This window comes from Abramis brama (genome assembly GCF_963993115.1).
Source record: "Abramis brama genome assembly, chromosome: 10".
NCBI classification, from domain to species: Eukaryota; Metazoa; Chordata; class Actinopteri; order Cypriniformes; family Leuciscidae; genus Abramis; species Abramis brama.
The window spans coordinates 10,888,100-10,910,204 of record NC_139972.1 but is presented as its reverse complement, the minus strand read 5'-3'; the positions used below and the strand labels follow the sequence as shown (position 1 = coordinate 10,910,204).

Sequence of the window (22,105 nt, the reverse complement as noted above, 5' to 3'; positions counted from 1 at the left end):
CCACATTTTGAAGCATGTTCGTATTACTTTTCTCTTACAATTAAAAAGTGTTTGGGGACTGGAGTTGTCATGCTATTTCGGATGCAGCCTGTGTCTTTTTAAGTTGGATGACAACTTTATGTGTGGAACAGACTGACATTGATTTGTTATTTACTAAAAGTCCAGCTCGACAACCGTAGCCACCATTCAAGTTCATTGTTTGGAAAAGAGCAGCTTGAACATTTACAGTAGGCTAGCTGTAAATATCTCCTTTTGTGTTCCACGGAAGAAAGAAAGTCACATGGTTTCCAAAAAGACAAGCAAATGAAGACACAATTTAAACTATTCCTTTCAGATTCTTTGTTCTTTTCTCATTTTTGTAAAACAATGCAAAATATTTCATTTGAATAACTATGAACGAGAGTAACCAGATAATTGGTAAATCCTAGAGCATTCAGGAGCTTCAGTCAGCAGAAGTAACCGAGGAGGAAGAAGATGAGGAAGACGAATGTGGTGTATCTAGTACCGAATCAGACAGTGATGAAGAGGAAGCTACCACATCTTTCATACATCATCAAACCAGAATTCAATGGGGGAAAGCATTACACTGCTGAAAACACAACGCTTTACCTGTAGCATTGCAGTGGCCTGCAATACAAGCGTGTTTACAAGCAAACACACGAAAAGACTCGGCTCTGATCCTTAGTGAAACTGTTTTGGTGTGAGATGACAAACTAATAAAAGTCCTGCATCCCGTCTGATCCCTTTACGCTCCCTGTCTCTATCGCTGGAGGACAATAACAGAAAGTACGAGACAGTGAAGTCACAGAACAAGACCTTCTCTGTGCTGTTCGTCTCATTTGATGTGAAATGACCGTCCTTTCATAAAGACCCATGAATTTTAGCTCTAATAACTGACGGTGAAAACGTTTTTTTGTCCTAAGTCTCGTGCATTTTTATAAATCCATGCGTGCGCCCTTTAAATGTTGTCTACTACTACTAACTCTCTGTAACATTGGCTGTGTGTTTTGTGTGCGAATGGTTTTGTAAATGACTGTTCACTCATTATAAAGTGCGAATGGATGGGTTATATTGTATTTGTATCTTACCGACTTTTTTGTGGTCGCTGCTGCACTTTCTGTACATGGGTCAGGGTCAATAAAATGGTTTTAAGAAATGAGTCGTCTCATTTTTACTCTTTCGCATGGCTGTCAAATGTTTGCTGTACTAGAATTAAAACACATTAATAAAAAGTATCAACGTCGAACTGGAACCTCAAACGCGCACAAACAAAATATCTGTAATACAACAGCGCCGTCTAGTGGTGTATCACACGAAGCACGTTGGTACAGTCGGGGGGTATTAGACCTTATTCAGAGCAGTGCCACGACAGGTATGAAAGCGAGGCTGTGAGGGATAGACTTGCCGTGTTTTCAATTGAATCCGCTGTTTAAAGCTGTACAAAGCTAGATCCAAACGGGGTAAGGACAGGACTTCTATGGAAGCTTGTTTCCACCATTAAATAAAAAATAAAAAAAGTTATTAGGTTATTAAGACTTTTTTTTTGCATGATATAAAGTTACAATTTCTATGAAAAAGTATTTTTTCCTCAGAAATGGACTTTATAACTCTCAATTGCAAGTTTATATCTCACAATTCTGAGAAAAGAAGTCAGAAGCATCAATCTGAGTATTGAGAATCATGCACCCCAATATTTTATTTATCTCACACAATCTGAATGTATTTGACATGAAAGTGAATGTTGCTCACTGTGACGACTTATTACATTTTTTCATATGTGTGAGAAGGCTTGGCAAATGTCTAAAACTCTTCTCACACTGAGGGCAGTGGTACGGCTTCTCTCCAGTATGAAGTCGCTCGTGTGACTGTGACAAACTCTTGTCACAGCGTGAGCACTTGAAAGGTCTTTCTCCAGTATGAATCCTCTGGTGGCGTTTCAAATGGACATCAGTAATGAAGCTCTTCTCACACTCCAAACACACATGATCTCTCACACCGCTATGCACTTTCTGATGCCGTTTATAATGACACATCCCGTGAAAATCTCTGTCCACAAGAAGAACACGCATAAGGCCTCTCGTCTGAATGAACTTTCAGGTGTTTATTATCGTACCGATTACAGTTCAATGGCTTTTCTCCAGTGACAGAGCAGATGATCACTAAGACTTGATGTACAAGAAAAACTTCCACACTGAGAGCAGGTGAGCAGATTTTTGGCCTTTTCTGTTTGAGTTTTGCGGTTGCAATGTTCCTCATTCACGTCATTCAGTTTATGTCCTTGCTCATGTCTTTGTTTCACTTCCATCCAGTCTAAAATAAAAGATTATGAGGTTAAAGGGATACTCCACTTTTTTTGGAAATAGGCTCATTTTACAACTCCCCCAGTGTTAAACAGTTGAGTTTTACCGTTTTCGAATCCATTCAGCCGATCTCCGGGTCTGGCGGTACCACTTTTAGCATAGCTTAGCATAGATCATTGAATCGGACAGGACCATTAGCATCTCTCTCAAAAAAATGACCAAAGAGTTTCGATATTTTTCCTGTTTAAAACTTGACTCTTCTGTAGTTACATCGTGTACTAAGACCGACGGAAAATGAAAAGTTGCGATTTTCTAGGCTGATATGGCTAGGAACTATACTCTCATTCCTGCGTAATAATCAAGAAACTTTGCTGCCATACCATGAGATAGTTCCTACCCATATCAGCCTAGAAAATCGCAACTTTTCATTTTCCGAAGGTCTTAGTACACGATGTAACTACAGAAGAGTCAAGTTTAAATAGGAAAAATATCGAAACTCTTTGGTCATTTTTTTGAGAGAGATGCTAATGGTCTTGTCCGATTCAATGATCTATGCTAAGATATGCTAAAAGTGGTACCGCCAGACCCGGAGTTCGGCTGAATGGATTCGAAAACGGTAAAACTCAACTGTTTAACACTGGGAGAGTTGTAAAATTAGCCTATTTCCAAAAAAAGTGGAGTATCCCTTTAAAATCAGTTCAAGTGAACCTGTTTAAACAGCAAAATAAAGCAACTCAGATAGCAACATAGTGTCATCCCAGATCCGGCCCACATCTGGTATGCGTTGAATCCACATGTACCAGATGTGGCCCGGATCTTGGCCGACACTATGTTGCTGTCTGGGAATAGAGATCAGGTAGATATACGATTTCTGTAATATCAAGTATATGATCTTTGATGTGCCAATTAATACAGTAAGACAGCAGATAAACAAAGTTCTGATCATTTAGATGAACTTCTGCATCATAAATCTGTTAAAACTATAAGTTTTCATGTATCTCAGCAGTCAATAATGAAGACTCAACAATGTACACCAACCTGTTTGTTCCTCGGTATCTTCATGTTTTATTCTGGATAGTTCTGGATCACTCATGTCTTCAATCTCCTCTTTAATAAACTCAATCTTTAACAGTCACACAGATTTCAGCTGCTACTCCTGGAGTTTGTCCTTCTCTTGTAGGAAGATGTGAATATTCCCAGTATTTATTGGTGAATTGTTGTGGGAGGGGCACCAGATCTGAAAAATTCAGAGAAGATACCGAATTTATACTGAATTACTTCAATTACATTTAAATTAGGTGAACTAAAATGTGTTTTCAGTTACAAATATAGAGTATTTTGATACTGTTAAATATTAGTAGCAATTAAAACAAGGTTTATTTAATTTGTGTTCATACTATGTCAGAACGTACAGGCCCATAATGTTTAACCGAGTCCATGATAAGCATCTTTGTCTCCAAAAGTTCCAGTTTTTCACCTCATCCATTTTGGTGATGTCTGAGATCTCCTGTAAATTGGCACATTAAAGGAGAAGTTCACTTTCAAAAAAACTTTTGCTGATAATTTACTCACCCCCATGTCATCCAAGATGTCCATGTCTTTCTTTCTTCAGTCGCAAAGAAATTAAGGTTTTTGATGAAAACATTCCAGGATTTCCCCCCATGTAATGGATTCTATTGGGACCCAAACGGTAGAAGGTCCAAATGACAGTTTAAGTGCAGCTTCAAAGGGCTTTAAACGATACCAGACGATGAATAAGGGTCTTATCTAGCGAAACGATCGGTCATTTCCAAAATAAATAAAAAAGTTTAAGTTTTATAAGCACAAACGCTCGCCTTGCTCTGTTCTGTGATGCGCGTTCGTGACGTCACGTAATACGCAATTACGTTGAAAAGGTCACGCTTGACGCGTTTACAAATGTGCGGAAGGAGGACCATATACACATTTTCAAATGTATTTGTGTCAGTTTATCGTTTAAAATGCCCATTTCGTGTGCGTATCCTGGGTGTTTTAATATTAAAAAGCCAAAAAGAACATTTTCTTCAGGACAGAAATTTTTCAAGCGTGACCTTTTCAACGTAATTGCGTATTACGTGACGTCACGAACGCGCATCACAGAACAGAGCAAGGCGAGCGTTTGTGCTTATAAAACTTAAACTTTTTTATTTATTTTGGAAATGACCGATCGTTTCGCTAGATAAGACCCTTATTCATCGTCTGGTATCGTTTAAAGCCCTTTGAAGCTGCACTTAAACTGTCATTTGGACCTTCTACCGTTTGGGTCCCAATAGAATCCATTACATGGGGGGAAATCCTGGAATGTTTTCATCAAAAACCTTAATTTCTTTGCGACTGAAGAAAGAAAGACATGGACATCTTGGATGACATGGGGGTGAGTAAATTATCAGCAAAAGTTTTTTTGAAAGTGAACTTCTCCTTTAAGCGCATTTCATCAGGCTGAGACGGTTAATAATAATTAATAATAAACCAACACACATAAGTAACGCGTTTCATTACATTAGTAGTTAGACACATGAACTTTGAAGCTGATTAATGTTAAATTCGGGACCATCTCTCACATGCAGACTGGAAATATAAGGCATCAGATGAAAATATTCCAGTGTCACTTTCAGCTTTTATCAGTGTTTCCATTGTTCATATTCTCAGGTAAATCACTTCTCATTGCTGTGGTTATTAACGCGTCATTCAAAACCCACAAGACTTTCGTTCATCTTTGGAACACAAATGAAGATCTTGATGAAATCTGAGAGCATTCTGTCCCTCCATTGACAGCTTTGCAACTACCACTTTCAAGCCCCAGAAAGGTAGTAAAGACATCATAAGTAATCCACGTGTAGTCATATGCGTTGTGGGGCTCTCGTGAATGCGCATTGGAGATAACATTTTTGTAAATTAAGTAATAAATTATGTTTTTTTTGGCTCAAACAAAGCACTCGCGTCACTTCATAAAATTGAGGTTAAACCAATGGAGACACATGGGTTCCTTTATGATGTCTTTACTACCTTTCTGGGGCTTGAAAGTTGTAGTTGCGAGTCAATGGAGGGACAGAAAGCTCTCAGATTTCATAAAAAATATCTTCATTTAAGTTCCAAAGATGAACAAATGTCTTACGGGTTTAGAACAACATGATGGCGAGTAATTCATTTTTGTGTGAACTCTCCTTTAATTGTGTAAAACTTCCAGACAAATGACTCCCTAATGATACTAAAACTCCTACTATATTTTCTCACATTTTATTATAGGCCTACTATATAAATGTTGTCCATCATTCCCATACATTGTCACCTCCACTTGTTCGTCTGTCTTTTCATGGCCTTTCGCATCCTAAAACACCCAATTGGTGTCAGAACTTTTATAGAATTAAACATTTAAAATTAGAAACAGAATTTCCAATACCAAAACACTTCTGTTCACGTACACCAATAATCTCCTGATTATTCGAAAGACTTGTTTCATTCTTGTCTATAGCCTGACAGAAATAACAGAGCCATCATGTTTAACTGAGCTGACAGCACCGGGTCAAAAATGCAATGTTGAGAGAAAAACACGGATTAGATGGATCGGTGTACAAGTTGCATTTTTTTATTATTCTCATAAATAATGTAAAGTACCTTTAAGTAAAATGAAAAGTATGGGCTATATCGTAGGCTAATCCTGGAGCTCAATCCACACAACAAAATATCAGTTAATATCACACTGATGGATTAGCGGTGGATCTCCTTACTTCCCTCTCTTTATAAAAAAAAAAACAAAACCTTGGCCTACGTTTCCGTACGAATTCACACGAAATACCAACATGATAAAATAATTACGTTTGTCAATAATGTTGAGGTGCGGGCGCTTTCGAGACAGGCTTCGTGAAGCTTCGAAACCTTTGCGAATCATGTGTTTGTTTCGAACTAGTGATTCGGATTGCTGCAAGTGTCACGTGGTTTCAGTAAACGAGTCTTCATTACGTCATAACCCATGATGAGCCACTGATCTATCAACCAGCTGTCTCTAGATATGATTTACCTTTTCTCGGGTCATTTAATGCATTTGAAGGCGTTTAATGACATTTGTAGGCTATGATAAAAAGGAAAAATTGTAGTTAAATGTATCCTAATTGTATAATTAACCGCTTAAACAAACCCTACAATTTAATAAAATAATATTATAAAGATGGTATTAGATGATTTGTTAATTGTATTTAATATATTACACCTTCAATAAAACCATTGGAAATGGTTTGTAGAAAATGCATGTTATGGCTGCACTCTGTATTTTGAGAAATAAAATATATGATCTACATCTGTTTTTTTTATTCTAATATAACACTTTAAGGAATGCGAATATGGGGATTAAATATGAACAAAGGGAAAATAAGAGCTTATACAAATAAATTCTATGCAAAAAAAGCCCTCGTGAGACATGTACGGTGCCCGGGAAGGGACATTTTCAGTTCATTATTTACTGTTGTCGTGGCCACGACAAAACAAAACACTATATTATTAGTGAGGACACTGCATAGACTTCAATTGATTTTCTATCACCTAACCCAATCTATAAACATACATGTGCAAAACACTAGACATGTTTTGGCCGATTTAAGCCTTTTCAAATAGCAAGGACCAGTAAAATGTCCACACGAGACAGTTATCATAATTTCACTATATTGTAAGGACATTTGGACCTCACAAATAGGCTATAACCAAACCTGTACACACACAGCAATGAAAGCGACATAAACATGAATATTTAACAACTAATATATCAATATGAGCAATACAAGTGAGGTCTTAGTGTAATTTATATTAAGTAAAATATAAATTATAAACTTTAAAGCTAACAACTTTGAACGCTTTCTGTATGCCATTAACCCAAAAACTTAATAATATAAACCCGAAAACAGATAACATAAATATAAATAAATCATCAGCAGGTTCAGCAAAACTCAACATGATGACCATATGAAAATACACTAATAAAAATATTACTACATCAGAATTGGCAAGTGATACAGCAATGAAAGAGGAGCAGACTGCATTTGGGTTTTGAGTTTTATTTTTATTCACATTTCAAAAGTCACAAAAGAACAAAGTGTCTGCCATCTTGCGGGTTTTCCACCGCCACCCGGAGGCCCAAAGCACAGACTGCTCTGGCAGACATCAAATTCATATAAAAATCAGATCTGTAAAAATCTGCTTCACAGACGCCGCGGCACATTTCAAAGTCGCACACTCGCGTTTATACGCTAAAACATCTGAAAACCGATTTAATCAGCTTCGTCATGATTACAGCTTGGGGGGACACAAAAACAAACAACAGAGAAGATTTTAAAAGATCTCAGGCACTGTGGATGATGCACATTAGTGAAGACTGGTGAAAGAATAAGGACTTGTTTTCTGGAATAAAATACAATTTTAACATCATGCTGGATTTATGTGCAGAAAACCAAGTCTATAGTTTTGAGATAAAAGTGAAGAAAAAAAATCATAATCATCAGCTCTTAATAAAAGTATTTCCATGGAAGACATGAACTTGAGTCATTCTCAAACACAAACACCTTATTGTTACAATCACCTCATAATCATGTATAAAAACTAGATACTCGTCGTCTGGCTGCTCAATCCGGTAGCGTCCGTCCCTATCCGTCACTCGATTAACATCTGTGCACAGCACAAAGCTTCTACAGTCCTGAAGTCACCAGCACCGGGATCATTTCTGAGCGCGTGTCCAGTTATTTGGCTGTGTGTGTGTGTGTCTCATTGGTACTGCAGGTAGTTCTTGAGTGTCTGTGGCAGTGGCAGAGACTGGATGTGATGGATTCGGTGTCGACCCAGAGCCTGTCGCGCCGCTCTCCTGCACAGCTCCATCAACGGCAGGGGTTCAGCTACGGGACACAGCAGAGGTCGGTTAGGGTCAAGCGTCAAAGACCTCAAGCGATCATGTGAAAACACTCGATAGGACTTCAAAGACCAACATCGATTCTAGATAAGCTCAACGATTCATGGTTGTGACACTACAAACAGCAAAAGAACTGTTTAAAAAAGCCAGCCAATCACAAGAGAGGCCATTTGGTAACACTTCAGTATGGGGAACACATTCACTATTAACTATGACTTTTGCCTCAATAAACTCCTAATTTACTGCTTATTAATAGTTAGTAAGGTAGCGTTTAAGTTTAGGTATTGGTGGATTAAGGGATGTAGAATAAGGCATTAATATGTGAATAAATCATGATCGGTGTTGCAATACATTTTCAGAGACAAATGTTAGGAAACATGCTCATGTGCATCATGCCAACAATATGGGAATGATTTCATAGGTACATCATTTTTTAAATTCTGCCATTACAAAAAAAAGCACTAGATGAGCTGCACGTAAACATGTTACAAAAGGTTGCGCAATTCCTCACATCATGAAGCAACAGCAAATCTATGAACCACATCTCAGCTAGAGGCTGGAAATACACTGCACGTCTTTTGCCCAGACTTACAGTCATTGAGTCAATGCTAGTTGTGGAAAGTCATAGCAGTCTGCAGATTCGAGCTTTCAAATCAGATTTCACATAAAATATTGTGTGGTCTATGATGGACACAGACTCTGTTCTTTTAGCTTTAGACTTTGATTCCATTCAGTCTGAGGCGATCAAACATGCTTGATATTTTGAGTCTATTTTAGTGCACGTTGTTTTTATTTGTCATGCGTTGTTATGTCAGGAACGACTTGAAAGTATTTTCGTCTTTATTGTATAATACCCAAATTTAACGTCTGTTTACACCAATATAGATATTAATATCTAACTTATATGTTATATTTGTTTACTATAAGCATGTGCTGCAGTTTTGTGGCCAGTGACTTTAAATGCTTAAGCTCTTTAAAGCAATATGAATTCTGATTGGCTGTCAATAGCTGAATTTAATAGCTCCGTCAATTGCTAGTGACCAGATCTGAATTAAAAATAGTCACATGTAACCACGTCAACTTAGAATGAATTGGTAAAATCAGATTTAAATTTTATTCGGAGGGGTTGTAAGGAGGGGTGGTTAAAACCTTGTCCAATCTGTTCGAGAGGACACGTAAACACTTGAACGGATTGAAAACTTAAACCGGAAAGTTCTGCGCATGTGCAATGACGTAGAAATGGCGTAGTGACATATGACAGACAGAACGAGCTGTTAAAAAAATCTTTTAAAAGTGATTCCAACGATATTGTTCCTCCGTGCCTTTATTGTTATAGTTGTGGTGTGGACTTCTCTATTCTAATACAATTAGAATGATTATTAAAACTTTATAGTTATCATTCTTGGTGTGAACGGGCCTTTAATTTGTAACAATGTAGTCACTATGTGTATGATGCCTTATGTTATAAAATCTGTTTGGATTTTAAAAGTAGTGTAGTTTATTACAGCCTTAAAAGAAGCTCTATGTAGAATTTAGAAACCCTTGTTATTAGTGACACCGGTGGCCATTAAGTGAACTGCAGCCAGCAACTTTACACTTATGATGGTTTGTGTATAAAGTATATCTGAGACTATATAGATCTGACTATATGAGACTATAGTTTGAATGAATCCCTTTTCTTTGCATGACATTGACATTACAGTACAGAAAATATTTTTCGACATTATCCTGAACATTGTATAAGCATTTATTTCATGAGTCACAGAACGGATGAGAGGCTCTCAGGAGCGTGTGCAAATGTGATTTTCCCAGCAAAAACGTCTGAGCCCTTCACATAAAAATTAGTCGACAGGCTTTCACAGACAACCTGGGAAGTCGGGGAAGGTCTCATTTTTTAAAGTTTTGTTACAAGCGGTTCACACATCGGCAATAAAAAAGCGATCAATGCATAAAAATTTGTACATAGCCCCTTCAAATCTAAAGAGCTGGCTTCAAATCAACATGCGCTGCCCTTGGATACGGGATTATGGAAAATATGGGAAAGAAGGAAAAACAGAAGTAGCAAAACCTGAAATTGATACATACGGTCTAATCCGTTGATGTAGGTCATGCTGACTTCACAGTGACCCCACACGGCGCTGACGATCGGGTACAGCCTCTTTCCTTTCAGTCCACGAAACGCCACGCCCAGGTAGTTCCCATCGGCGCAGAATCCCAGTGTGCCTTCGTCCATGTCCAGCACCACCAGAACCTCTTCGGGCACGGAGAACGTCCCTTCCTCATCCTCGTCTTCAATAAACTGCGGGTACGACGGCGCCGGGCCGGTCTGGCTCTTTCTGTCGTGGTACAGACGGCCTCGTCCCAAGTCCCAACCCCAGGATTCGGCGTCACTACCGACTAGGGCGGAATATCCGACGGCTCTCAACGGAGCCAAAGAGGTTGAGACCCCGACCACAGCGTGCGTCCCGCGCTGCCGAATGGGCCATCGCAAAGTCCATGCGTGCAAGCCACGGGTGAAGCCGACTTTTCCCCGCACACAGTCTGTGCTTTGGGCCACCGGGTGGCGGTGGAACGTGAGCCGGTCTTCGTCTTTGATGAAGAGGTTGAGCGAGCGGTCGTCCGGGTTCCAGGTGTGCAGCAGCTGGGTTTCCGGTCCCGCCGGAGGCATGTCCAACAGCAGCTCCAGACGGCTGGGTAACGGGATGCCGCGACTACGGAGCGACGCACACACTGGCGGATATGCCAGCTCGCCCGTCTCCGGCTCATCCGCGGATTTCACCACACCCGACACCCTCTGCCCCATCACGGCCCGGCCACGGGCATCAACAACGACAGCCGGGGTTACCTCATGAGCAGGGTGGACGGGAGAGCGTCAGCCAATCAGAAGAGACGACACTGCCCCATGCACGAGAAGTCGTCCGGACCGGAGTGGGCGGCACTGTAGAGCAAAATTAAAGAGAGTAAGGATGCTTGTTGTGACATTTTTATGTTGCTGCACTTCAATCAAACTAATTGCAGACTAGGTGCATCAATTACAAGGTTGTTCTCGCCTGAACTCATATGCACTTCATCATCATCATCATCATCATCATCATCATTCCTGACACGTCAGTATACAACATGGAGGAAGGGCTAATTTTTGCCCTGAACAGGAATAAGAAAAAAGATAAGGACAAGCAATCCCATATTTTACAAATTAAAAGTTTGTACTTTACACTCAAGCAACTTCTTTTGCAAACAATATTTTCAAACATACACTACCATTCAAAAGTTTTTTTAAAGAATTCTCTTACATACAGCCTTGTGGAGCATAAGGCTGCATATCAAAAGCAGAAAAAAAAAACCTTTTGAAATATTATAAAAAATTTAAATAACTGTTTTCTAGTTTTTCCTGTGATCAAAGCTAAATTTTCAGCATCATTACTCCAGCCGAGTGTCACATGATCCTTCAGAAATCATTCTAATATGATGATTTCCTAATCAAGAAACATTTCTGATTATTATCAATGCTGAAAACAGTTGTGCTGCTTCATATATTTGTGGAATTGGTGACACATTTTTTTAGGATTCTTTGATCAATAGAAAGCTCAAAAGAACTTACACAAATCTTTTGTAACATTATAAATATCTTTACTGCCAATTTTGATACATTTAATGCATCCTTGTTGTATAAAAGTATTCATTTTTCAAAGCTTTTGAAGAGTAGCATAGCTATCATAGGCTTATTGAATTCAATAAGAACTCAATAAGGGTAACGGCATTAAACTAGGATGGATACGTGTACACGAAATTAAAAATATATATATTAATATGAATAATTTATATAGTATAACAGATCTGAAACCTTAATATACACTTAATTAAATATTTTGCTAAAATAGTTTATTAAGCAAAAAATGTAGTTCTACCCAGTATGGCTGTAAATCAAGAAAAGGCTAAAGAAAAAGTTTAGTAAAGAAGTAGGCGCATCACTAAAGAGACACTCCTCAAGACTGAGATGAGTTTTCACACCATCTGAAGCAGCCGCGTGCGCTCACACTCCACCGGGAGAATGAGGGAATCGGTTGTGAACCTGAGAAGACCGCGCTTTCACAAGAGTGTGTGGTTCGGAGATGAATATTCCCTCGAGCTACAAAGAAAGAAACGACAGCACGTTTTGTTGGAATCACTGACACAAACGTGCAGTCAGGGCCAAAAAGCAAACTTGCACGGTCCAAAACCTAATCCAGGAACTCATTTTCTCTGGAAAAAGAGCCACATTTGTCACAAGTCCACATGGGGTGTGCACATTTCCCATAAACGCCCTCACATGAAGAGCACAAATCATCACTCCAGATGCTTCTGTAACTGAACGGAGCATCACAAGAGCCAAACACTTCTCAGGAACTGAGCTCGACTGGTCTAAGCCAAACAAAGACGCCTACATCTTAATAAACCAAAACGAGATGAAAGCAAGATGAAACAAAAAAGAAAACGAGAAAATGCTAGGTAAAAGAAACTTAGATTTCTATGATAATCAAAAGTTACATTTTGCCAAAAAGCAAGAATACAGCTACTAATCAATGTTATAACCGGAGTGATAAAGAGATGAGATGTTGCGAGGGCAAGTTAATCGCAGCACCTGAAATCACACACTGAGCAGGAACTAGCCTACATCTGGATTTCAACTTACTTAGTGACCGCTAAAAAAGTATGTTTTTTATAGTATGAATATGGGTAGTATGTACTTAGTAGAAGTATGTACTTGGTAGTACTTCACTGCCATTCATAAATCCTCTCCTGTGCCCTCATGGGATTGTAAAGTGTCCCTCGAATGCACGCTTCAGAAACTCACTGGAAATAGAAGGTCATCCTGGGACTTTTTCACCTATTGTTTTTCGATTCTACATATTAGGGAAGTATTATTTTTCGGACGCAGCGAATGTCTTTGATGAAAGATTATGAATAAAATAATAATGATGATGTGCACGGATAAAACAAACACAGCAATATTCCCTGAAAAGAGTTGGCAATTAGATTTCATGGTGACATTTAAAAATTAAGACAGCCAAATTTCAGTATTGTAATTGTATAGTTGTACCACAAGATAAAATTAACATTATTATATTATTTTTTTACTTTTTAATTTGTTATAAAAAAAATTGTTTTATTATTAATATATTATTATTATTATTATTATTATTATATTTAAAAAAAAACATTTACGGTGAAATTATTACAGTCATTTATTTTTGTTATAACATGTTTATTTAGTAATTGATTATCATTATTATTATTAAAATAACAATAATTAATATCATTAAAAATATTTTATAGACAATTATTCATAAATCACAAAATGTTTGGCCAAATTGTGCAGCCAAAAAAAACAAGAAAAGCATGGAGCATTTGTAAATAAATAAATAAATAAAATCACATAAAATGTGTCTCAGCAAAAAATAAAATACCATTTTTTTAAATGCTAAAATTAGATTTTTCCTCAAAATGGCAGCCCCAGTTTCTAGTGTGAAATGGTTGGTTACTTAATGGCTCAAGCCAACCCTTAAGTCTCTAGATATTGTTCGGGTATCTCGTTCACTTTTTCCCCAACCAGTTGGCCTGGCCAAGATTATATATCTCATCGCTTAGAATAGTAACAGCACACATATCATCCACACGTGATTTGAGGAATTATTCTAATCTGGAGCACAAAAAGTGTGGGATGAAGTTCAATACTAAGTGTTACGGGTTTGTTCAAATCAATAACTATGAACATATATAGTAATAAAAGCGATTTGAAGAATGAGATTTTGTCAAGCACATATAAACACCGGACAACAAACACACAAGAACAGTCTGAGCTTACCCTGCATGCATTGCTTCTCCTGTGTCAGCAGAGAGCAGGAGAAAAGGGAGAAAATGAAAGAGAAATGAAAAGGGGTAAAGCAGTTCACAGTGGAGAGATTCCAGAGCAACTCTCCTCCCTTCAGCCAAACACAGAGCCGCCTTTCCTCTCTCTATCTCACACACACACACACACTCGTTCATCCAGAACACTCCTCACCCATGACGATGGTGATTCACCGGAATGAACTGTGGTGTAAGTGTGAATAACTGAGCAAACACTTACCTTCCAGATCACTGCAGGACTGAAGGAGGACGAGTTGTATTAGGCCTTGAACTCCTGCACAGAGACAAAGAGGAGTTCTGTTAGGAAAACTGCTACCTGTGCACAACCAGAACCAGCAGTGAACACTTCATCAGTCAGCACACATGCAGGAGTTTGTGTTTCTCAAAGAGTGAAATAAGCGCATCTTTTTCCATTTTCATGTAAACTAGGGTTTGCGCACACAAATCGATTCGTTTCTTGTGAAGAAACTGGTTTTATTGTTATATTTTGAATAGTATTCTACAGTGTTCTCATAAAGCATACACATATACATATATATATATAATTATATGATCTCTCTCTCTCTCTCTCTCTCTCTCTCTATATATATATATATAAAAGAGAGAGAGAGATCATATATATATTAGGGTTGCGCGATATGCTCCATTTTCATATCGTCCTATCGTCAGCCTGTGAGATCGGCGATACACGATATTATCGTGAGGGGGCGGGGCTTACTTATTTGATTATTAACTTGCTTATTTACTCATCAATTTGCTTGTTTTATTACTTCGTTTTAAATGAGAATCTTTTTTCTATTTTGCTAGCAAAGGTGGAGTGTTTATTAATAGGCTAAATCAGGTTATTTCCTGGTATAGTGAGGTAAAAAAAAGATCCTAATCATTCTTGTATCTGACTCGGAGTATTTCAACATGTCAGCGGGAAATTTACGGACACACATTATCCTCTCATGCCGTTACAGATCTGTAGCATTTTGACTGTTTGACGAGATGTGAACACGTTTTAATTTCTTGATTCAAGAAAGAGTCGGAGTCTGCGATATATGTCCTCCTACCAGTGGTCTCTCTGTCTGGATGCACTTCACATGCGCACCGCACTTCAATAACGCAGGTGTTTTAAATGCCAGGAGAAATTAGAGGCAAAAATCTAAAAGTCGATCGGTTATACGCCGACTTAAACTTATGACTTGACTCTGATAAAGGAAAACGGGTTAATCCGTTTACATGACCACATGCATTGTCAGTTTATTCAGCATAATCGAGTTAATAACGTGCATGTAAACGCGCTCAATCCCTGAAAACGAAAGCAGAAACGGACTGAGCTTTCGCTGCATTAACAGCACGTTCTCTCAGAGTCGACGGTGGATAACGGTAGGCTACAGCAACTATCTTAATTTACTGGCTGAATATTTCTCTTGTGGACTTACATTATTGACAGCGAAAAAATTAGAAGAATATTTCTTGTTAAACAAGTTTGAAGTTGCTTGTGATTTTCACAGATGGCAGAGTTTCACAGATGCTTCGTGAACTAAAGACTTTTATTAGGCCTAGGCGGCCTATATCATTTTATTGATATTATTATTATAATTAATATTTTGTAATTGTATTGTTTTTAGTGTTATTCGTGTCATTAAATATTTTGTTAATGTGCAATGGAAACAAAATATAGGCTAGGCTACTGACGAACAACGATGCCGCGTCTTCATCTAGGCTCTGTATAAAAATTATGCGTCTGTTAAAGCACTCTTGACAATTTGTGAATGGATCACCTTGCAATGAAATTTCGTTGTGGGATGTAGTTTTTGTTTTGTCTGTTTTAAAAACATTTTCTTTGAGGAGTCCTCATACGCGCGTGATATGGCGCAAGTGTGGTTATGTGGTGATGTCGTTATGAATTTAGGCAAGGCAAATATAATTGTAGTTCCTAATTAATTTAATAACTATACTAGCTTCATAATAATAATAATGATTTAATACATTAATGGAAAAACGAGCCAATTATCGTATTGATATCGTCAAAGGCATCTGCCATCGGCGATATCTCTGTCTATCGTCGATACACGATACTATCGTCTATCGGCACAACCCTAATATATATATATATATATATATATATATATATATATATATATATATATATATATATATATATATATATATATATATATTCAGCATATCATAATCTTTAAAAATTAAGCTGCATTTTATAAGGACACATTCTCAGGACGATTAATATTAATGTATTAATGTATTGTTACAATGTATTTAAGTATTAATGTTAATGTATAAATAAACTATTATTGAATTATAATTTACATTCTGCATAATATCCCTTATAATGTGCATGCAGAAATTAACATTAACTACATTAATAAATGCCTTAAAATAATTACTTATGTTAGTAGTTATGGTTACTTAGTAACGGTACCAAGTGAAGTGCATTAACTAATATTAACACACTGAACAACCATAAAACCAAAAAAAATTTGTATATATATATATATATATATATATATATATATATATATATATATATATATATAATTTATATATATATGTCCTGAGCAAGCAGAGTACATGACCTTCCCGAAAGCAGCATTTGTGCCTCATTACGGTAAACATTGACCCGCTGATTAGTCAACCAGAAAGAATAAGCAGTCGTGCACGGCCTAGTGGACACAAAAACAGCTGGTCAAGCCCGACTACAGGGCCGCCTCCATCTGTCACATCTGCATTATTCATGCCTGCAGTGTCCTACATTAATAAGGTATCGAAAACTGTCTGATCAACAGAGATGTGGTGCTGTGGAGCATCGGAGCCATGTTTGAGTGCAGTTGTATAAGTGAAGTTATTGTGCATAGCGTTGATTTAACACAAGACTATCAGCACTAATAACTTTAGGTGTCAAGATTTTATGTAGTATAAGAGCAGAGCAACACATGTGGTCAGCAGAGGTGGACGGTAACATTTACTTGAGTATCTGTACTTTACCGGAGTATTATTTTTTCCGGAAGCTTTTAACTTTAACTTCACTACATTTGATAAATATCGTTCTTTTTACTCCACTATAATTCTGTCAAGGTCCTTGAGTAGAAAGTGGTAACATCAGTCAGGGGTTGATTTTGGTTGCAGGGGTTGCTTTTTGGTTGTTAATGAAAGTCGGGTTGACGTCAGAACCTGACATATTATGTTGGTTTCTGACGTCAACCGGATTTTCATTTTCAGCCACAATACAACGTCTGCAACGCTGGAGATTAAAAGACAGAGATTAAAGGATAACTGTCGCCAAAACGCAACCTAGGGTATTTTTGTTAATCTACCAGAGTCAAACTTTCGTGTGAAAGCATAATTAGAATGGAAACGGCATTTTTAGGTTTGACCGTATTTTCGTTTAAATGGCCTTTTGAATGTGTCGAGCCACAAAAATAGCGATTTTTGATGCTATCATAGTCGTGCCCCAAGCACTCCCATTCAAAAGGCAATTTGACCGAAAATTAAAATACGGTCAAACTTAAAAGTGGCATTGCATTTTGTTATCCTTTAAAGTCAATATGACGTTGGATTCTGACATCAACCTGATTTTCATTTTCAACATTAGGTTTGGTCTTCTAAATGCGAATTTTGTCATTGTTTTGGAGCACACTAGCTTATAGATAACAGTAAGGCAAACATGTTCATACTAAAAGCCAAAAAACTTTAAATAGGGCAATATTTGAGGGAACAGCCATTTGGGTGTCCGAAACCATTGTGGACGTTATTGAGTGCACTTACTCAATCTCACATTCAATCCAGAAATCTAGAAATACATGTGATATTGATATGAGGGCAGGCATAGATTCAGAGGCATAAGGCATTGTAAGTATTACACACAGAACAATGCAACAATAATAAAACAATGCATTGACGTTTACTTTTGATACTTAAGTACTTTTAAAAACGAGTAAAAATCGGTCTTTACAACTTGTACTTGTAACGGAGTAATATTTGACTAGTAGTACCAGTATGGCAAGCCGTTTTAACTTTTATTCATTTCCGGGATATGAATTCTTGATATCAACAATTCAATTTTCACTAGTTAAAATGATAGTTATTGATATCAGGAATTAGATTTCTACTAGTAACAATGGCAATTCTTGATATCAGCATTTACATTTTCACTAGTTAAAATGATAATTCTTGATATCAACAATTGAATTTCTACTAGTAAAAACTATAATTCTTGATATCTGTAATTGTATTTTCACTAGTAAAATGTCACCATAGGCTGCCATTCAAAATCAATTGTTGATATCAAGAATTGATTTCTTACTAGTTGAAATTCCAGTTTCACATATCAGAAATACAATTCTTACTAGTAAAAACCTTTATTTTTGATATCAAGAATTCAATTGTCACTAGTTGAAATGTCTATTCTTGATATCAACAATTGAATTGCTACTAGTAACAATGTTCATTTTTGATATCAAGAATTCCATTTTCACTAGTGACAATGTTAATTTCTGATATCATGAATGTGATTGTTACTAGTAAGAAAGCCATTTTAGATATCTGAAATAATTTTAGCAATTTAATTGTTGATATCAAGAATAGACATTTTTACTAGTAACCACGTAATTCTTGATATCAGGAATTTGCATTTTTACTAGTAACAATGTAATTATTGATATCAAAAATTATATTTCTACTAGTAAGAAATCAATTCTTGATATCAACAATTGATTTTGAATGGCAGCCTATGGTGAGATTTCACTAGTGAAAATATAATTACAGATATCAAGAATTCAATTGTTGATATCAAGAATTACATTTTTGATATAAAAAAATTTAATTGTTGATATCAAAAATGTAATTCTTGATATCAAGGATTCATATCCTGGAAATGAATAAAAGTTCAAATGGCTTGCCATAGTATCTGTACTTTCACTCAAGTAAGAAAGTTGTGTACTTTGTCAGCCTCTGGTCAGTGACTCCACCAGCGTGACATTCACAGCCAGTCACAATGAAGTTCAAAGGTCACACAGAGTTCAACGTCAGGTCAACGAAGACCACTGAAGCATGTGTTTGTGCTTCCGTGACGACCTCATCCTACGTTTGACCCCGGTGATCGGTACACGTCTTTGCATGAGCCATAAAAAAGGAGAGAAGAGAACGAGATGAAAGAAAGAGGAAGAGGAAACAGTGCTGGGACTTCCTGCTTCCGTCTGTCTCGTTCTGAGCATGCTCGTAAAATGACCGAGCAGAATGACCTCAGCTGAAAGGAGAAATGACAGCGCTGTAGCTTTAGAAACACAAGACAGAAGCTGAGAAAATGAACTTTTGGCCTCTTCATGAGAAGAGCCATATTATAATAATCATTAGCCTAAAAAAGGCTGTATTTTAAAATAAAACGGCACATTCCCAGAACATTCCAATTCGGACTAAAATAGGCTTTACCACTTTGCAGTAATGTTAAATTTTTTATTTTAAGATTTAATAATCTATGTTAAATGCATGAATATACTCCTGTTAATATACTCCAGTGTTAATTTACATTCAACATAATACAACTTATAACATGCATCATGCATGAACAAGAAAATGAAAATTTGACCTTTTCATGAGATGACTGGTTTCAGTGGATGGTCAACAGCAACACTATGCAGAATTAAATTTCCTTTTTCAACACTCAAATTATTGCATTTATCTGAAAACTGGGCAACACTTTAGTTTAGGGTCCAATTATTATTACTATTAACTATTTACTTATTAGTATGCATATTACTATGTTTATTAGTACTTATAAAGCACATATTAATGCCTTATTCTGCACGATCATGTTCTACATCCCTTAATCCTTCCCAATACCTAAACTTAACAACTACCTTACGAACTATTAATAAACAGTAATTAGGTGTTTGAGTCAAAAGTCATTGTTAGTGGTGAGAAAGTCTAAAGTGTTACCGAAAACTGTAAAAAATACCCAGGTGACCAAACATTTGAATTTAGAAGATATAATATATATTTGTAAATTGTCTATTTTGCATTATGATTTATGCAACTGAAACATTTTATTGCTGCAACATTTCAATAAAGGAATGTGCTTGTCATGGAAAAAAAGTGCAAATGTCCCAATGCAGAAAACTAATGACCAACAGTCTCTTTTCTAAAGCATACTGCTTTTTTCTTAAGTAAAGTGACAGCTCATACAAACCATAACAATCAAGAAGAGACAAAACAACAACTGTCTTCTGAAAGCAATCTTGACAGAATATTTAGTTCGGCTGAACTACGCTTTAAAAGCACGATGCTAATTCTGATTGACATATGCCAAGTCTTCATTTGATAAACCCTTCGACCTTTAAAGGAAACAAAACTTAGAGCTCAAACAAACACACACGTACACGCCTGTGTCAGTGCTTGTTTGCATAAGGGTTGCGTTTAAGGTATTCATAATGAATAACGAACATATGCAAATTATACAGGTAATGGGAAGCGGGCAATGTTTTAAAGAACAAAGAGGGATGAGACAAAGGGAATAGAAAGAACTTTGCAGAAGTGATATCAGCCCACACTAAGAAATAAACAACATGTCCGAATCATTGCTGACATAAATCAAAAAGTATATACAAAAGAGTTTAATAGTCTCCCCCACTGTTCACCAGTGATTAATTCATGCATTTCACAATGTCTGTGGTAGATAAAAACACAGGGAGGGAAAAAGCATGATTAGATTATCTCTGTAACTCTTTCCACTGTGACCTTTACACGTAAACACTCATGGAAATTGACACACAAACCTATTTTCAAAACATCCCTTTTTCATGTGCACTGCCTGACTGACAACATTTTTCCAACAAAAAGCCTTTAACGTAATATTTAGACATCTGTGCAAGCGAAACAATGAGTTTTAAAGGTGGATAAGGCCAAATATGTTGCTGGCATGTGGCACAATTAAAGAGCCAGTGTATTTGCGGCATGAAAACATGTATGACATGATCCAGAACTAGAATACACAATCCTACAACGACCCGATACTGTCCTGCGGTTTCAGCTGCTTTGAAACAATGTAACGCACAAACACAAACAAACCAGCCACGCGCTCATCTACTTACTCTCGCGAGAATCCCTCGCAGCTTCAGCGCAGACAAAAACACTCGCCGCCAGTCCCGAGATTTACACTTCTGCACTGTATACGCCCGTATATAACGTGTCAAATTCGTTTAAAACGAACTTTAATGCTGAACGAACACGTCGGCGTCCTGTCGCTCGCTTCCGGCGGAGAGGAACAGACCGCGCGCTGACGGCTTTTGTTCCGCGAGCTCCTTAGCGAGTGACGTTACGCAAGGCCAGTGCGAGCTGATTGGCCGCGTCGACGCGAGGGCGATGACGAAAGCATGAAGGGTTCTGGAGAAACGAAGCTTTTTCGAAACTCTGAATCATTTGAACCAATTGCTTGGCAAAATGATTCACTGAATCGAAGCGCTCCAGACACCACAGACTGGCTCAGTTTTTGCTGGTCAAAACTGCGCTAATGCAACAAAACCTCAGCTCAAACTCAGGTTTTACAAACCACTTGTTTTCATGAAAGTGTTATCTATTAAATGCACTGCACAAATAATTAAATGCCATTAAAAAAGGTTCTGTAAATATATTTCATTAATATGTGGGCAAACTAGGTCAATTAGAAGCAATTAAATGTACTTATTTTAGTATCATACATGCACTCTTACTATGATGTGACCATTTTTCCTATTGTAACAAACTCTTATGAACCGTGACCCCAAAACCGAGGTACATAGCCTACCGGAATCGTGACTTCTGTATACCGTTATACCCCTACAATCTATTTTAAGGTTTAATTTTGGTTTGGCTTAAAGATAAGTTGAATGTAAGTATGCATAATTTACTGTTATTACTACAGTAAGTACAGATTGAAGCTGATTCGCCGGTCCTTTCTTCTGGTCTCTGCATGCACTTGATCAGTGTGTATTAGCAGAAGTGCTGATCAGTGTGTGTGTGTTAGCAAAAG

General features: G+C 37.3%; 2 protein-coding genes and 1 long non-coding RNA gene across 5 annotated transcripts in view; 1 reads left to right on the top strand and 2 right to left on the bottom strand.

The window, feature by feature from the left end:
• clstn2b (calsyntenin 2b) overlaps nt 1-1,156 on the top strand; it is a 63,545-nt gene extending 62,389 nt beyond the window's left edge. The window contains exon 17 of the mRNA XM_084125956.1: nt 429-1,156. Coding sequence (XP_083982082.1) covers nt 429-593 — 165 coding nt within the window. The 3' untranslated portion in view covers nt 594-1,156. The remainder of the gene's footprint in view (nt 1-428) is intronic.
• A 2,278-nt stretch (nt 1,157-3,434) lies between these two features.
• LOC311091573 lies at nt 3,435-6,291 on the bottom strand. Its single transcript, XR_014608120.1, has 3 exons — nt 6,135-6,291; nt 3,713-3,807; nt 3,435-3,537 (listed from the first exon to the last, which is right to left on the bottom strand). It is a non-coding gene; the product is annotated as an uncharacterized lncRNA (long non-coding RNA).
• A 1,056-nt stretch (nt 6,292-7,347) lies between these two features.
• On the bottom strand, nt 7,348-21,434 carry spsb4b (splA/ryanodine receptor domain and SOCS box containing 4b). 3 transcript variants are annotated; one of them, XM_084126131.1, is made up of 5 exons: nt 21,189-21,434; nt 14,318-14,371; nt 14,054-14,072; nt 10,294-11,146; nt 7,348-8,194 (listed from the first exon to the last, which is right to left on the bottom strand). In XM_084126131.1, the coding sequence occupies exons 4-5, from the start codon at nt 11,009-11,011 to the stop codon at nt 8,067-8,069; spliced, it is 846 nt and encodes a 281-aa protein (XP_083982257.1). In that variant the 5' UTR covers nt 11,012-11,146; nt 14,054-14,072; nt 14,318-14,371; nt 21,189-21,434; the 3' UTR covers nt 7,348-8,066. The 3 variants fall into 3 exon arrangements, with proteins under 3 accessions (XP_083982257.1, XP_083982256.1, XP_083982258.1); XM_084126130.1 differs by lacking the exon at nt 14,054-14,072 and having other exon boundaries at nt 21,189-21,417; XM_084126132.1 differs by lacking the exons at nt 14,054-14,072; nt 21,189-21,434 and adding an exon at nt 19,043-19,126.
• Between the last annotated feature and the right edge of the window lie 671 nt (nt 21,435-22,105).

Excerpts from the sequence above, each read along its gene's own strand:
- spsb4b (XM_084126131.1), bottom strand. The coding sequence starts at position 11,011 with ATGGGGCAGAGGGTGTCGGGTGTGGTGAAATCCGCGGATGAGCCGGAG. Across the intron at positions 8,195-10,293 it reads CTACATCAACGGATTAGACC|CTGAACCCCTGCCGTTGATG; the intron begins GTATGTATCAAT and ends TGTGTCCCGTAG.